At 39.8% G+C, this 18,530-nt stretch overlaps 1 protein-coding gene across 8 annotated transcripts in view; it reads right to left on the bottom strand.

Annotated features, from left to right (window-relative positions):
- The window catches only part of LOC128254350 (venom metalloproteinase 3), a 49,547-nt gene that overhangs the window by 12,425 nt on the left and 18,592 nt on the right, over positions 1-18,530 (bottom strand). For all 8 annotated transcript variants that reach the window (XM_052983404.1, XM_052983403.1, XM_052983407.1 and 5 more), the window contains exons 4-7: positions 15,266-15,361; positions 4,709-4,838; positions 3,958-4,220; positions 3,146-3,250 (exon numbers count right to left, since the gene is read on the bottom strand). In XM_052983404.1, coding sequence (XP_052839364.1) covers positions 3,146-3,250; positions 3,958-4,220; positions 4,709-4,838; positions 15,266-15,361 — 594 coding nt within the window. The remainder of the gene's footprint in view (positions 1-3,145; positions 3,251-3,957; positions 4,221-4,708; positions 4,839-15,265; positions 15,362-18,530) is intronic.

Genomic DNA, 18,530 nt, shown 5'->3' with positions numbered 1-18,530 from the left:
TAGATATAGATTTATAAAGCCAACACTATAGAGATCAGATCATATATTGCTCGGATCTGAGCACGGATTGGCGTGGGGGTAGCTTAAGTCGGCTACCGACTTGACTTGAACTTTTATCTGTGACATTTAATTAACATTTTAATTAATTGCGGGCAACTTTCCGTTAGAAGTTAAACCACCAGCCCCTTTTGCCCACTGTCTGCCTGCTGTACAAGTGTCGAACGCATTGGCGCTGCGCTTGCGCCACACACATATTTCAATGCGGCCAACTGCGGCAACGTTGCGTATGCGCAATTTATTAGGTGCGTATCAGTGTGGCGAACATGGAGAAATATGTCAAAGCTCGACGGGCTGTTACTTAGTATTGGGTTTCGCTTACTTAGTATTGGTGGTTTATAGTCCTAAGCCTCTCACTAAATACAACGCTTTGATTAAATATCAATTATTTGTTGTCATTACACATTAACTATATTTTGAATATTTTTTAAGGGGTTTTTCTAAACAGCACTCCAACAAATACACTCTCATTTACCCTTTTGTATTAAAAAAAACCATTTAATATTCCCCTGGCAAAGTGTAATTTGAGCGCTGGCCAGTCGATTAGAATTTTTGATTTAGCCACGTTTGGCTTTTAAAAGTAACTGGGTTGTCACTCGATCAGAGCTCATTGTTCTGCCTCTGCGGAAAAAATAATGATTTTAACCAGGCTCGATTTGCAGTTTTCAACGCCTTCGGACCTCAATCGCTTTCAGTTGAGTTACGCAGTCTGCGGCTTATTAATGTTTCAGCGTTTTGTTGTCATTTTGTTGCGGCTTATTTATTTGTTTTTCGAGTCTCAGTTAGAATCAATTAATTGAACAACTCTCGCAGATCTCTGCAGTTGTGGCCTAAGTAATTCTCTTAGTTATTTGTCAATGGGTGATTAATTTATGTGACTTGGGATTTCGTGCATTTGCTGGCTTTTTGTTTTATGAAATAATCGATTGGCTGTTTTGGTGTTTTGTTGCTGGCATTGGGGTCAAGTTGTTTGAGTTTCTTTTTTGTCAGCCAGCAAGCTAAAATTTGCACTCATATTTTATGGTTTAATATGTAAAGTGATCGGCACGAGCTCCTGTTGACCAAACAATTTATCAGCCCAATCTCTTCCGATAAAATGACGCAAAAACCCAATAAATTCGTACAGATTTCCTGTTTTTTCCATTGCGTCGACTTATCGGATATGTGTATCCAATAATTTGTTGCCCAATTCAAATTCTGAGTAATTACCCGACTTCCATTTCTCGCTTGGTCGTGGCAACATTAATTAGCGTCGCGAAAAAATGAAAAATGTTTAGCGACGGATGCTAAGATACTTTATATGTACCTGTAGCCACCAGATACGCATTTTGGCGACGTTGTCTGTGTGTGTGTGTGGGCATAGAAGAGGAAGTCTCGTTTGCTTGTGTGAAATTGGGCAAAAGAGGAAAATAAAAACATGCCAGCCGAAAAAATCTGATCTGAGTCAACTGCCGACTGCAGTTAGCGTGGCCCATTAGATTATGTAACCACGGCCAACACGCAGTTGCAGCAGGCGCTGTTGCATTATTTATGCGGTCTGAAAATAATTTTTTGCCTCCACTGTTCGAGCCAGAAAGCAAGAAAGCCAAAAAGCCAAAGCTAAAAAGCCAGCCAAAACCAAAGCCAAAGCCAAAGCCAATTGACGTACTTAGGGTAACCCGTCGACATCGTTGTCTCCTCGATGCGGAGTTGTCGTGTGGGCAGCTAGCTTGATGCAACTTGGACTGCAACCGGTGGCGTCTGTTGTGCAGGTGAACCACCATGAGCCACCATGAGCCGCAGATCCCAGTCTGTGCCAATTTTCCACTTTCTTGGCCCACTCTCTATCTCTCTCTCTTGGCCAACGTCGACAAATGGCTTCCTGAAGCAACGCCAAACTGATTTGTGTGAGAAAGTCTAACCGAAAGTCTCTTCGGTTATTTTGCCCGCAATATTGAGACAAAACGAAGCCACGATGCTATAATGTTGTCAAAGTGTTTTATGGTTTTCACTTATGCAATCAAATTAGTTGAATGCTGATAAGTGAAAGATGTTAGCTGGCATCAAAGAGATCGCTCACGACAGCACAAATTGATGTAAGAGGAAACCAAAGCTGTATTTTTATAATGCTTACTCACATTTTTTTTTGGGGGTTCTAATTTATAAAGCTTCTGCCTCTAAAAAATGTGTGACTTAAGTCAGCCTAGAGTAGTTTTTATGATATGTATAATCAATTCTTACAATATGTGGCTTAAGCCAGTTTAAAATGGTTTTTATGATTGCCTTGAGGGCTTTTTTTAATAAAGCTAGAACAACTATTTTAAATTCAGCTCAAATGGTTTTTTAGCCACCTTTAAAAAGTTAAACCCATTGAAAATATCATTTCAGGATATAAGCGGTGCCAGAAGGTTAAAGCCAACTTTTTCGGCTACCTCGATTCGCGTGCCCATAAAATATTTATTTGGCTAATTTCTAGAAAATCATTTAGCCAGGCTCGAGTAAAAAACTTGTTAAAATTTGTTGGCCTGGCTTTTTTGTGTGCTATGCCCGAGCAAATAACCAAATTGATTGTTCACATTTTTTCTAACGAATCGGAGCGCATGCGTTGCATGTTTTTTCTGCCAGTTTTTCCCAGCCAGATTCCCAGATCGTGACAGTCCATTTGGAACTGAGCTGGCTGGGCCAGCCTGCGGCTACTTGGGTCTGGGATCGAAGGAGAGCTGCCCCGATTGGCAAGACCCATTTTGGCCAGGGGTCAAAGCTTAGCTTCCAAAATGGATTACTCAATTAGCCAAATGAAAGTTGAATTGCTGCGATTGTGTAATGATCTGGCTGGAGGGGCATAAAAAAGGGTTGCTAAGGGTACACAACGAAAACGGATATCTGGGAAATCGTGGCAATATATTTTGTTTTATATTATATTTAAGAATAAGATGTGACAAGATTAAGCAAGATATCTATGTTTTGAAAAGTTCACTTTGTTATACAAAGGCTTATAAAAATATTAAGAACCTACTATTTTCCTTAGCAAACTTCGCAAAATACAAATTTTAAATTAACCAATTCTTTTTTTTTTATGAATCTTTTTGTATATTATCTGTGTACTTACCCTTGAAATAATAATGCCGGCAATACTGATGCGTATTCTTGGACCCTTCAGCAGGCGATAGCGCAGATCGACTCCGTTCCAGAATGAGATGAAGTAGCGTTTGACCTGGGTTGGGGATATGAGTTATGTCAGTACAATGCACGTTTGTCTTTGTCAGATTCAACCATCAACATTAAACTTTCATCTGAGCCGCATCTCTTTGTGTTCTAGGTATTCTTTTCGGCTAGAACGCACCCAGATCAGGCAGACAAATAAATCTTGAGCGAGAGTGATGTGCATAATAATTAGGCTATAAACTATACCTGAGTTCTGATCAAGAAAAACTTGAAAAAAGTTACAAACTTGATTTGTCTATGTGAATTACTCTACTGAAAGTGATTTTTTTGTGCAAGTTGCAGCTATTGCTTTAATAAAATATATGACTTTAATAAATCCCCAATTCAACCCAATATAATCGCCTTTGGGGACTCGAGTCTCAGTCACAACCAGAGCTATCTATCAATGCGAACATATGTCTTGGCTCGCATAATATCTACACATGTAGCAACGGAGAAACCAACAAAAAACAACTTTTACAAATCCTCAGACTTTGAAATCCCCTCCGGGTTGGGTTGGGTGCGACGTCATCGCATCGAATGGCGGTCGAAAATCCGCACACACGCAGAGACAATCCCAATCTCAATTTGAGCTGTCTGCAATTGCCGAAACAACTTCATTCGCGGCGCCGTCACTTAATTTCTTTTTTTTCACCAGCTTTTTCTCTCATTTTTCTCATTCCCCCCATTTTTTGTGGCCCTGTCACGCTCACGTACCTGCAAATTATCGCCGCCATGCAGCCGATAGCCATCGTAGTCGACGATAACCAAGACCTCGGGATAGATGATGTACGGGGCCTGGCGGCGAGATCGAGCCCGGGACTCGGCCACTTGTGGCTCCTCCTCCAGGGCGCCTTCGTCCTCGTCGTTGAGGTCCTCGAAGTCGGGACTCTTGGGCGCACTGCGTCGACTGCGACGCTGGCGGCGCTGCAATCTCTCGAGATTTTCGCTGGCCACCAGATCATCAGGTTCCATGAAGGCTAAGCCAGAGAGAGAAAAATAAAAACGATAACCGGAAATGGCGAATTAAGCACAAAAAATTAAACAAAATCGAGTGCTGGAATGTCTTTATTATGATATAAGAAGCTGGCAAGTCAGGTAGCCGGACATTTAACTGTATTGGGTATAATTTTTGGGGGCATTTCGGCCAAAAAGCCGACAGTGAGAAATACCAGGCATTAAATAAATTATTTTATAGTGATTATCGTATTGCTGGAATTTTGGCGCCACCACAACTGCAGCAGGGGTAAATGCATTTAGCGAAGGGCGAATTGTTACATTGAACTCATCAGCTTAAGTGATTGCATATGCTTCTTTTATATCTTTTTTTTGTCGAGCAGGAAATGCTATCGGCATCACGTCGATCTGGGGACCGAGATTTATGAGCCGGGGTTTCGTTTCTATGCCCTGTCTATGGGTCAATGCGCCCATTAAGAACGTAGGGGATCGGATTGTACATATATCTTACCAAAGTCACTCAGTTGGTCTTCTGCTGCGGATGCCTCTCGTTTGTAGATGATGTGATGGGACTCCTCTGGATTGGGACTGAGTTCGTGCGGCAAGGGCTTGATCACCAGATCGTGACCGATGCTGCCCTCCTGCAAATAAAAGAAGGTGAAAATGAGAAATTAGAGTCAATTAATTAGAGAAACAGCATGCAGTAGGCTCTATTACATAATAAAAGAGAATCTAATGAAGTATGTTCTTTCCTTGGCAGACTTAAAATTAATACAAGCATTAAATTTCCATCGACATTTGTCAAATCACTGACACCGGCGAACTCCATTTCGGGCAGGCAGTTAAAATAATTTATTGAACTTTTTTTTTCTACTCAACATTCTTGGCCTGCTCGCGGCGGTATGACAAGCCATATGAATATGAGTTGCGTTTGAATGACGCTGGCCAAGTCATAAAAATTAGCTGCAATTTGCATAGTTGAACATTTTATGCAAATAATCTGCGATCTAGATAAGCCATGTTTCCACACTATTCTCGGTCTCTCGGTTCGGTTTTATCGCCTCTGTAATTGCAATAATTACTGGAGTAAAACAGAGCCAGCCAGCGGCAGGCGTGGCCTTGAAAAAGGTTAGCTACTAAATCGTTGACTGAACAATTCAGACACCTAAATGCTTTCAATTCAATTTGCTTACGATTTCGTTTCAGCTTTAATTGGCTTTTTGTTTGGCGATCATCGAACGAACACCCACTTGGCACCAGGCGTGATCGGGGCTAATTAAGTATCGGCCATAATGCTATAATTAAAATATTAACAGTGAGTCAAGCTGGTTGGACATTTGAGCTACTGCGAGAACTGGCCACCAGCTGAGATCATGTTTAACATAAGATCTATTAAGGAAGTGGAACTGTAATGGTTCTTAAGCTGAGTCACTTGCAGATCAAATTTATCTAATGTTGATATCGACTGAAATCTATGGGAATTCATTTGACAACTGAAGTTCCCATGAAAGCGTATGGGAACAGAAATGTTACAAATCAGCCAGACAAATGACTTAGGCAACGAACTTGATTCTGCTCTCAATATATTTTGGGGCATTTATTGAAAATACCGAAAAAATCGAACAAACAAATACGAAACGCCAAAGTTCAATGTCCCCGCACACGCGACTTTACTTAAATGTCAGCAGCAGCAACAACGACATGTGCCATAAACAAATTGCAGGCAAAGCCAAGCAACAAATTGCCACAGATGACATGGGCCAAACAGCCTCTGCACCGAGAAAAATAAGCTACTAATAAATAATATAAGTCGATTTAATCCCTATCCCAACAACGACATAGAAAATAGAAAATAAATACAAATTCTGTGACAAAAACATATGAGGAGAACAGATGACTTAGGCAACGAACTTGATTTTGCTCTCAATATATTTACATATACATTTTCTTTCTGTGTGCAAATGCAAATTCGAGTGCGATTGGAAATTGGTGGAGCAGCCTCTCTCTCTCTCTCTCTCACTCTTCACCCGTTGCAGCATCGCTGGGCACTTGAATTATGATCAATATTTGAGTTAGCGACACTTAAATGGCTTTTGGCACACAGTGCGTATGATAAATGTGCACGATAAATGCCTGGCATTCACATTGAAACCCAGTTGACAGCAGAGAAGGTGCCAACAAGTTGAGTAAACAACTTCATTGGTTTCCATCGATTTCTTCACTTTTCCCAAAGTTTATCATTAATTCTGATTTAGCACCGACATACGCTAACATTTATTTTATTTGCGATTTTGGTTTTATTTGCCATTTGGCAGATCTTTTAATTTACGCGACTGGCTGCATTTTTTCTCGGCCTGTGGCAGTAAACCGAGTGCTAGTAACAAATTTTTCATGTTCCACTTTGGTTGCGTTTTTCCGCATTTCCACCGAATGGCCAGCCAAAAAAATAAATGCAGCCAAGACGTTTGGGCGTGTGCTGTGCTTATTTCAGACTTACTTAATGTTTGTTTATGCGACTTAAGTTTGTCTCGCTTTAAGAGTTCTGGTACATGTGTTATGTAACTGCCCAACGCTGATAGGCTGTAATTGTCCAGACGCCTCGCCTTGAACGCAATTTATGCGAAAAAAAAACAATTAATAAATTACCTAAAAACGATTTATTTGCTTTGCCCAACTTGTTGAAAGTTTGGCCGAGTAATTGCCTCTTAATTGTAGGCGATATAAAAAAGCTTTTACTTGGCTTTTCGTAATCGGGAATTGGAAATCATTTGAAATGGGTGAGGAAGTAAATTTCGAACCTTTGGATATAAATTAACTGAAACTTTTAAACCGATTGAGGTAATTTAAGATTTTATATACATATTTTATTTCTTTGTGAAGGCAAACTTTCTTAAAACTCTACGTTCCATAGTTAAGTTTTTTTTACTACAAATTATAATGGTCTTCTAAGAAAAACATTAAGTTTAAATTTATCACGACATAATAATTACTTCATCTCAATAAATTGAGCTACCAATAAACATAGCTTTTTGGTTTGAATGGAATCCAATGGATTTCTAACTTGTACATTTAAAATTACATGATTAACTGCTACTAAATTTTATAAAGAATACTAGGTAATTTAAACGGATAAGGAATGGAATCTTGTAAACATTTTCCTGCTTAAATTCCCCGAGGCATTACCAACATTAAGATCCAAATATTTTAAGATAATCATGGACCTTATAATTTTCCGCCTGTCGGCAAGTGCTGCCAGGCCAATTACACGTTGTTCGATTTCAGATAGAGCAGGGGGATAAAAGCATGGGGTAACGAGTAACGAGGGGGAAAACAGCAAATTGCTTTCAAATCACGCAGCTCGCACACACCAAATGTCCATTGGCCACGAGTATCTGCTTTCAGCTTTTAGCTCTGGCCCAAAATAAAGTTGTCCGAGTTGTCTTGTTTATGTAATCACCCACAACACGATTGTTATATCTGCAGGAGCAGAGAGCTGATTTGGAGTTACGTTTTTTGTTTCCATTACATTTCTTGCGGCCTTTCACACATCCAAATGAACAAGTGCGCGTATCTGTCAGATACAGATAGACATGTCTGATTGACACCTGCAGAAACGCCCAGCGATTGCAATCAACTGACAATGAGTTTGATTGATTTGTGATGATATTTTCGTTTGCTCTTTCCTTTATTCAATTAAATGTAAATCATTTTTTAAATATTTCTCCACAATGAACGCGGATAATCAACAAACGGCGGTTGCATAATGTGACACGCCACAAAAAAGTTCACTGAACCAAAAATTTACTTACAATCAAAATTAACACCTCTTCGTATTTGTTTTTTCTGTGTTTATTTTTATTTTTTTTATTTTTTTTGGCTCTGCCCAGAGCATCAAAGTGTTTGAATGTGCAAATACCAAAAAAAAAAAATTGGCAGACACCGAAACACAGGAGCGGCAAATAAAGCAATACCACAAAATCACTTTGCGGTTTGTAATTTTGGGAAATTAGCATAATTTGTGCAAATTCATGACACGAACATTCGCAGGAGTTGGTTCAGCGATCATCATTATAGTCATGACTATTGCTGTTTGCTGAACTCGGTGGTGCTACTGCCCAAAGCGGCCAGAAAATGGATGTCAATTGGAACAGAAGTCGTCTGTCTTGGGCGATGGATGTGATCGCCCAGAAAAACGAATTCAAATGCAAATTATGGGTATCATTTATATGAAAATCTCGCACATTTAAAGTGCTAAGCAGTCGCTCTAGAAACCTTGATTTGAAGAAATAATTATGCTCTTTTAGATGCGGCATCAATGGAAATGCGTTAAGGTGTGTGCCTGCGTTGTTTCTTCTCATGTTTTTTTTTTTTCGTTTTCGGTTATCATCTTGGTCAAGGTTAAATCTAATCGGCTCTTAAGATCGCTGTTCAATGCGAGTGCATGTAGTCGTAAACTACACTACACCGACAATCGACAATCGACAATCGACAATGGGAACAAGAACGGATACCAATACTTTGATAGCGAGTGGTATGACTGAGAGATACCTGCCGTGTTAACAGTTTGTTTACATAAAGCAGCTCGTTAAAAATATTCCGAGCCCACCTTCTGCCAGCAGCAGCAGCAGCAGCCCACTCAACTATGGATTCTGTACCTGTATCTGTATCTGTATCTGTATCTGTATCCGTGGCTCCGGCTCTGGCTGGTCAATGAATATTTATAAAAGAATAAAAATCAGCAGTGGCCACCGCCCATGGTCAGCGATCAGTGGCTAAAGAACTTGGCCCACACAGCGGTTCTCGTTCGACTGCAATCGCCAGCAATCAAAATTAATTTGCTCACAAAATGTATCTGCCACTAGAACGCACTTTGCCATGTCTTTTTTGGTTCTTGTGCACATTTTTTTTGGCGTAATTTGTTGCGATGTTTGGTGCGTTGGTGCAGAGGCAGAGGCAAGTTCAATGTAACATAAGTGAGGGGCGATCTTTCAAGTTGCCGCTCCAATAACTCCAGCCAGATAGTAAAGTATCGCCAAGTGGGTAGGTAGCCAGGCAGGCGTATGGGCAAAGCCAGGCCTAATGAAGTTCGAGTCGCATGTCAAAGTCAAGTGAAGTCGACATCAACATCAACATCACAATCGAGTTTGACTGACTGATCGCAGGCTATCCTTGCACTTAGAAGTGTCTCAGAAGTGAAGGCCTCCCAAGGTTGAACGACTGGGTGTGTGTGTGCCCACCACTCAGATACCAAAGAATCAATCTTTCCATCAATCTTATCTGGATTCTTATGCTTAAACATGTAAATGGGGGTTTGGCATTGTAAGGTTAGTATATCATATTTAATTTTTGTGTTTCTCTGTACACATAGGTTGCAGCATTTTTATAAGTCCATTCAGACTAAAATATATACCAAAGAATCAATCTTTTCATCAATCTTATCTAGATTCTACTACTTCAGTATCTAAGTGAGTTTTTGTAATAAAAACTTCGTAACTCATATGTGATTTTTAACTTTCGCTATTCACATAGGATGCAGCATTGATAGCAATCCTAATCAGATTTAAATATATACCAAAGAATCAATCTTTTCATCAATACTTCGCCATTTATGTGAGGTTTTGCATTGTTATGTTCGTATTTCATATTTGATTTTTGTGTTTCGTTGCTCACTTTAATCAAATTTATCAATCCACTATAGCTTTCTGCTGATTGGTCTCAATTTCTTTGTGTCTTGATTAATGGTACTCCCCTTTCAGTTGCCAACGATTAATCCGCTTAATTGAAATTGGATCCCCTGGCGGACACCAGAGACCCAAATTGAATCCCCATCAGCAGGCAACTACCAAATTAAACTATCTTAAGCGTGAAAATATCAGACTCGTGCTCGGTTCGACTCTTTATTTTGTGTTTTGTACCCCTTCCCGAAAAAAAAAAATAAAACTGTGATCGCCGATATGTTTGTGTATGCCTTGACGTAACCGATATGGCCGTTTATTAAAATGCAATATGCGGCTAAAGTCTTGGAACGGCACCCGCCAGAAATGCTGTTATCATCTGTGGCGGCTTGCCACACCGCGTTGCACCAATTAAAAAACATTTTTCACGAGGAAATTGCAGCCACAACCCAGACAAAAAAAGGGGAAAAAATGTGCATTTCGATTAAATAATATGAGCAGCAGGGTGTAATTGAAAAACGGTTTGCTCGGCGGTATTTACTATTATCCTTTGTATTCGGGGCATGCGTGTCGTTCATGGCGCTGCGATCGTGATGGATAGCGGTGTGTTACTGCCACTAGATCGTGTCACGCTCCCATCTCGGGAGTTATAGTTTCCCGATCTACACAGATCTGCATATGAGCTGAACTGCTAACCAAAGTTGTCCGCCTGCCGCCTGGCACTTATGAATATTGGTAACACACTCGTTGTTATGTCGACTCGATTTAGTTTCGGTTTAGTTTTCCTCTTGGACAAGTGGGCCTTGCGGCTATCGAGAAACTAAAATCAAAACCAGAAAGACTTGGGCAACAAACTCGTCAGTTGGGGGTTGTGTCGTCCGTCTCAGCCAATTTACCATATATATTTATATTGGCAGGGTGGGGTTGCCATAGCAATTTGCAAAACTATTTTGCATTAATTTCGCCCAAGTCAAAACTCATTGCACAATGACCAGAGCCGGATCGAGTGGCTTGAAAGTTTCGGCTTTAATCAGCCAAAAGTCGAATCAAATAAAGCCATCAAATTGTATAACATTTGTAAATGTCGCCGGCGCATAAATTGCACTTCTCCCGCCTGAATGTCAGGCCAACTTTGCCGACTTTGCCGACTTTGGCCCATAAATTGTGCAATTTTAACACTTGACGATGTCGATGACGATGATGATGCTGCTGCGGCAAATGCAAATCAAATCAGCGGTCAGCCATGTATTTAGATATAGAATTTCCAGCCAAGAAGAGCAACTATCGCCTGCATAAGCATACGGTGAACTCTTTGTAAATATCAAGGCTGGCAATTAGTTGGGAAGGTGAGAAGACTTTGGCTGCCAATGCGAAGAAGCTCTCTCGAGACGAATAAAAACTCGTTTGGCACTTTGGACATGAATGTTGCTTAATGATGACGCCGCGATTGCCGTCTAATAGAGTTGGCCAAAATGCTGAGAGCCGTGTCCAAATGTCGCCTGTGCTACCTAATAATTCTGCTTGTTGTTTCCATTGTTGTTGCACTGCCGTTTACAGATTTCTGTTTATTCAAATGGCAATGCACATATTGATATTTCCAATGCTGTCAAATGTCAAGCGGCTCGAAAAAAGGGCAAATCGCATTAGCGGTTAGGGTGTGACTGATAGAGTTCAATAGGGGTTAGAATCCAAGAAAATGTCTATTTATTATTATTATTACAAAATTGAATAGACATTTTAAATCAGTATAACAAAATATGGCTCAAAGGTGCCTTTAGATATATATCTTATTAAATATGGAAATCTAAATTTATTTGAAGTGCTGTTAAAAAGTTCATCACAATCTAAATACATTTATATAGTAATATAATGCCTCTAAAATTATTCCAATTTGTTACTTTTACCTGACTGCGCACCTTATCCGAAAGGTTTTTGAAAACTCATTAATAGAGAGATGCATATCACGAGTGCTGCATAATTGCGGTTACGTAAGCCACTCTCTCGACATGAAAGGTGGCTGAAATGCACATCTCATGACTTTCGTGGATTTGTTTTCAGGGCCAAACTTTTCAGAGCAGCAGGTAATTAGCAGTCGAGACTTAGGCTTCGAAAGCACACATCACCTGCATCCAATTCATCAGCGGCCGCACGCATCGTCTTTTTTTTTCGATTTGACTGACGTTGGCCGCAATTAGCATTAATCAAGCTTGCTTACCAAACCACCCCTCCCCCGATATTTATTCAAGTGCATAAACAAATGACCGTAGACATTAAAGGCACAGAAGAGTAAGACAAAAAGCCAGAGTTATTATTACAATTTGTTTGATTTGTCTGGTTCCCTTGAGCTCGTTTCGTTTTGATAAATTTCCAGAAGGGAAGGCGAATGTAATTGGCTTGAACAATTAGCCATCTCCAAAATGGATGTCATCAATTTTTGGAACTATTGGCAAGGCAAACAAACCATTTGGAAAAGATACGGATACCGAGAGTAATTGGCCGTGAAATTAATATTCGCATGTAAATGCTTCGCTGTGTGAGATTACGAGTCAATGTCAACATTGATTGGGTCAAAATTGGATACATTGCCACCACTGGCAGTGGGTGGCTCACATAATGGACTCCGCACTCAAGTGGATGCTCAAGTCCAAGTCCAGGTCGTCTAAGGGCATTTGGGGCGACCTTCAACTTCTGACATGTACACATTAAATCAAATTCGGTTTCGGGTTTCGTTTCCCACACAGACTTTGATGATGAATAACTTTGGCTATGGGATGCATCGTTTTCAAGTATGGCAGCGAATTATGGGAATCGTTGTGATCGCAGTTCGTGAAGAACCTTTAAATTCCAAACTCACTAATGAAGTTTATTCAGAGGCTGCAGAGTTTTTAAAAGAAATAATTTGTTCAACCACGATCAAGCCATTGTAAAAGCAAAACAACAAAAGTTGGAATATCTGATCGAATAGTGCGTGTAAGACTGCTCTTAAGTTAGCTGTAATTAAATTAAATCACCGACAAAAACAACGTGGGTACGAAGTTTCCTTTGAAAATGTTTTGCAATGGACTAAAAGCAGTTCGTGTCTTAAGTCTTTCGTACAGTGGATCGGCAAAAGATTTGTGGAAAACAGGTGAACAATTTTATGGGAGATCATAAATGGTAGTTACCCTGTAAAGTGTTTTGGGGATTAAATTGCCAGCCATTTGTAAGGCCCATAATTTGAATTTAAGTTTACGGAGTAATTCTTTGATCTATTTGGTTTTTAACAACCGGCTAAATATTTGAGATATTTCCTTTAAGTGTTGTCAGAGGTAGCAATTATTTCAAGTAAGGCGCACATTTTTATGTTGGAAAACTAATTAAACGGCCATAAATGCGGCAGTGGCGGAGGAGGTGGTGCCAGCTTCATTCTCAATTTGTCGTCATTGCTTGGATTGCCAACCGAACAACGCGGCCAGAAGTCTTACGCAACTGTCGCTGACTTAGCCATCTTCGACTTCTTGTTAATTACAAGCTGGCAGCGGCTTGGCAGCCCGTCCGTTTAAGGTCAAAACCGAAGCCGGAAGACCCATTGGATTTGGCCAGCACAGCTGCGTCTTTTGGCCAATTGCGAAACTTTTCGCCGGCTTATGCGCCTCGAAATGTCAGGCAGCAAACATTTTTCATGCTCACATGTGTGTGCTGGCTGGCTGGCTGGCTATTTTCTACATATTATTTATGAATTTTTCTGTTTGTCGGTCGCTGCAGCGACGGCGCACTTGGCCATAACAAGTCGGTCAAGTCGGACCGGGCCAGACATTGCTGTTTGACCTTTTATTGGCTGTCTGTAATTATTATCAAAAATACATTTTTTCCTATCCAACTTTTGTTTAACAAATTAAATCCCAAGCAGACGTCCGAGAAGCTCAAAAAATTGCCAAAAATACAGACCCCGAATGAAGTGGAGAGCCAAAGTTGAGGCCCCAAGACTTTTTTTTGTCTCTGACGGTTGTTTATTGACCTTATTGTCTGCCAATATTTGTTGGCCATTTTGCCGATTCCGTCGCTTATTTGTTTGCCTTTGCGTTTGGCTTTGCTGATTATTAATTTGCTTGAATTGTGACATTTGGTTGTGCAATTCTCCATGCAGGCAAAGCTCAAAAGGTTCGTTCTTGTTCCCATGAGACCAGCCTGATCTCGATTTCCACCCGCCATCAAAGAGAAAAGATCTCACACACAATGGCCGGCAATTAAGGCGGACTTCCTCCATGCCAAAACTTGTTCCTGCATATTGAGTTCCATTTCCGCTCGGGTAATGTTTATGTTAATTGCCAATTGTCTTTAAATTAAACGTCATCAGAATTTATCTGATGCTGGCTAAAAGCCTCGGCAGTATAAAAATTGGACATTAAATTAAAGCATAAACAGAAATGGCACATAATACCGAGAGTTATGGCAACCTTGATAATTGGCGGTAAGGAAATGCCATGTTAATTGCATCGGGGTGGGGTAAAACTATTTGCTGATTAAATGAACGAAAAGAGTTGAGCTAAAGTCAGCGATTAAAAGTATTCTTTGCCATTTGCCATGGCCTCAAGTTATCTGTGCAGTGTTCAAGCATATCTGAATACCCAAACGATTGTGTTTGTTCTAATAACGTGAACATTTATGGACTTTTGCAATCTATCTTGGCATTATCGCCCATACGCCAGCACAATTTTCACTCCTGTCAAATTGGTCCAAGGTGGTCAGCGACAAAAAGAGTGGCTAGTGTATTATTAAGAGGGTATATAGAGCTGTCATACAAAATACAAAATACTACAAGGGAAATTAATAGGATGGCAAACAATTTTTTGGCACCTTAGAACTGCTAGATAATTATACGAATTATCCAAAGTCCTTAAACTACCTCAGAGAAAACAGCAGGTATCAATTAGTCGACCCTGAATTTTTCTATAGCTTTTTTGCCTCGGCCATTTACATTTACAGCTGCCAATTGGCCCGAACGCTTTTGCGGCGATAAATTAATGCTTAATCAGCAGAAATTGTCTAAATCCGCAAATTATCCGCCATCGTTCTGAATATCCGATCAACGGGCGTTTAATTGTAATGCCCGGCGCACAGACACACAAATTGAAATGTGCGACAGTCGAAGCCAGCAGTTAACATGGCCGGCATGTCCAACTCCGAAACTGACCATAACAATGGCCGTCTGTCATAACAAAAAACAAAAACCATAGAACAGAAACAAGAACAGAAACAGAAACGGTAACCGAACAACGCCAAGAACAAGCATTAATGGTTTGCGCTAATTGAAATTCTTGGGGCACGTCATTGATTGCACTACAACGCGGTGACCTTGCAAGGTGGGCGTAGGCGGGTGTTGGGGGCGGGGCTATTGATCTTAAAGCACTTACCATTATCAGGTCGCCCGTTTCCATGTGGCGGCGCATCAAAATGGCAGCCATGTTCTTCTCATCCTGAAAGACTTCTCCAACATCGTTTTTGTGGTGCTGCAAAAATAGGGATAAAATTAGTTTAATTATAATAAACGATAAGAATAACTAAGTTTTTGCCTTTTAATTGGCAAAGATTTCTGGTAATCAAACAATTTAAAAGCAATAAAACAAAAAACTTAAGCTGACAAGAATATTGAAAATAGTTTTTGTTGCACAAAGCTAAGAATTAGTATAAATAAATCATGAAATAATAGTAATACCCTTGTAGACACAATATTGCTCTGTACAAGATCCAAATAGTCATGATTTATTTTCTTTTAATTAAACTATTAAAAATTAGTGAAATATATAAAGCAACATATGTGCAGGCCAAACAGCCATGATTTATTTTCTATTAATTAAAGTTAAAGTCATAACATTGGATACCAGTAGCTCTAATAAATGTAAGACAGCTCTGCGGTGATAAAATATAATTTGTTTAAAAATGCAATTAAATATCCATTTTACATTTTTACGGGTCTAAATTCCGCACATTCCGCGAGAAGTAAAACAAATACATGGGTTTGCAGCCGCAGCTGGTCATAGCTTAAATTTGAAGCAATTTTCGTTTTGTTTTTTTATTGGGCACCGAATGGTATAACAAATGTATGTTTTGTGGCCACTGCAGCTGAGTTGACCAAGACAAAACGCGTGGTTAGTGGGTAAATTTAATTAAATGCAACTTGGTCGGGGGATCGGTGGGAGGACTACTTGGGCACTTAGTGAGGAGCGTGGGGTAGTCGAAGTCGCTGGCTGGCTGGCCGTAGCGGTAAACTGAGCTTTGATTTATGCTCGTGGCTGGCAAATGTGACGCCTCAGCATGCACGTCACTCATACGCCGTGTGTGCTGCGGCAGACTTTAGACTGACCATGAAAATAGTGCTGCTGGCCAGGCTTAAAGCTTAAGCTTCTGACATTTGGCCAACTGCTCTAGTTTCGATTTCGATTTTGGTTTTTTGTTTTTGTTAGTTAGTTTTTAAATCCTGTGACATAGACATTCGTTTCGGATTTTTCTTGTGCTCGCATTTCAAGGCAGCCGCCGAGCAAATACCCCGGGGATATTAGACTCAAATTAGCATAAATTTTAATTTTCAACGGCTTATCTTTAGTCCCGCTATGGTCAAACTAATTAAATTAATTGCCGCTGCGTAGCCTGACCATTCAATTCAATTCAATTCAATTCAATTCGATTCGAATCAAATGAATTGAGTTATGTAATAAATATCGAAATAAATGTAATCTGACACTTGACATCGGGCATAGCATTTGGCATTGGACCGCGTCCGAACCTCAAAAACTTGTCGTGCCGGCACTCTATTAAATTACAAGCATAAATCATAACTGCCCGCGTCCAAATATACAGTTACTAATCGCAGTACGCTTGATCGGAGCAATAAATGGCAGGCCGTGTATGTACTCGTATGCATCAGAGTAAGTCAGGTGCCAAAATGCAACTGAAAATTAGAGTCAGTGCCACTGGCCTTTTGGCTTGATGAGAGCTGTCCGGGTATGATACATGAACGTGGTCATATTAAAAACTAAGAATTTAATTGGTCGTAAAAGAACCAAGTTCAGGGAACACATTACGTTTGTACTATTTCATAAGCATTAAAAAGATTAAGGGTTATGAATTTAGTTCTAAACAGAACGCTTTCAATGATAAAAATTTGTAAATTGGTCTCCAAAAACAAGTAATTTTGTAAAATTTTTAACTGTCTTTTGATTTTAAAATTTGTATCTAACAATTTACTATATTCGTTACTTCCCTTTTTAGTTGAAAGTCTTAAGCTAAAAATTATAATATCGTTTATGTTTTATGTTATTATTTTAAAAATGCGATTCTATTAAGTTTAATTTGTTTTCCTATTAAACAATTTAATAAATTTGTTAATAATTATGTAAAAAGGTAATGTATATTTAAATTTTTGTTTTAATTATTTCATATCCTTCATGTATGGGCTACCCAATATCTTTTTGCCTTGAAAAATATGATTAAATACATATGACTGCTTCCAAGATTTGTTTTAGAACCGGGTAATTATTTATCGCACTGATCGAATTACTGAGCTGTCCAGAATGGGGCGGGGCATCGGTTAGGTTGGCTAAGTGACCGCCAAGCGTGTGGACACGCAACAGCAACAACACACTCAAATTTTTCATGTGCAGCAGGCATTTATGGCTTAATTCGTTGTTGCTGTCGTTGTCGCTGGTTCGTTGTTGTATAGCTGCTAGTTGGACACGGCGACCTTGTGGAAAAATAAGTTCAAAGCAACAAGTGGCAAGTGGCGACCCCCACGCCACCACACGTATTTCGGATTTTGTATTTTGGCTGCCATGAAGCCGAATCCAAATCCGAATCCGAATCCAGCTCGAGTTGTCAACGCTTGGAGCCTGGCCAAGTGTTTTGGCCATATAGTATTTATGAACTGTCAGTTGGCCACTTACGGCACTGCTCTGTTTGCTCTTGACTCCACTTTGCATGGACATGGACCAATTGACAATTGTTGTTCTCATTTTGACTTATTTTGTTCTCTCGCTGGCGCAATTTTAATTAGTTGACTTGCAAATTGTAAATTGTTAGCTGTCGCGCATTTTTTTTCTTCGGCTTTTTCATTTCCATTTCCATTGAACCGAACCATATATATATATCTTTTTTTTTATTTATGGCGCCGTAAATTTTTTAATTACAAATGGCTACAAGACATTATGCAGATCTCTTTGCGGCGATTAGGCTCTGACCGGAATGTTTTGTATCTTTTTGTTTGGCTGCAGCTTTTGTCTTACGTAAGAGGCGAATTACAGCCCCAAGGGTATTGCTTTTATTTTTGTTTTGCCAATAATATAATTCCTAACTATGCCTAAAACACTTTTTTTTTTGACGAGAGAAAGGCGGGAGAAAGGACGGTCTTTTCTTTCTCTCATTGTAAAAGTGTGTGGGCGGAAGAATATTTTTAAAGTGGTATAGACATGAATACTCTAATAGACAGCGGTAGTCAAAGTAGTCTGTACAAAAAATAAAGCTAAATAGCCCTTCCCATCAAAACCAAACCCTTTCAGTGCTTCACATCAGCACTCGGCCACCTAAATAGTTGGAAATGAAAGTAAAATCCCCAAGACTTAACAACTTCCTGGCTAAAACTTTGAAGCCCATTTTCTTTGGCTCTTTCTTTGGCAATTTTGTTAT

Source organism: Drosophila gunungcola (genome assembly GCF_025200985.1).
Source record: "Drosophila gunungcola strain Sukarami chromosome 2R unlocalized genomic scaffold, Dgunungcola_SK_2 000004F, whole genome shotgun sequence".
Taxonomy (NCBI): Eukaryota; Metazoa; Arthropoda; class Insecta; order Diptera; family Drosophilidae; genus Drosophila; species Drosophila gunungcola.
Note: the sequence above shows the minus strand (reverse complement) of the source record. Positions and strands in the feature narration are given on the sequence as shown.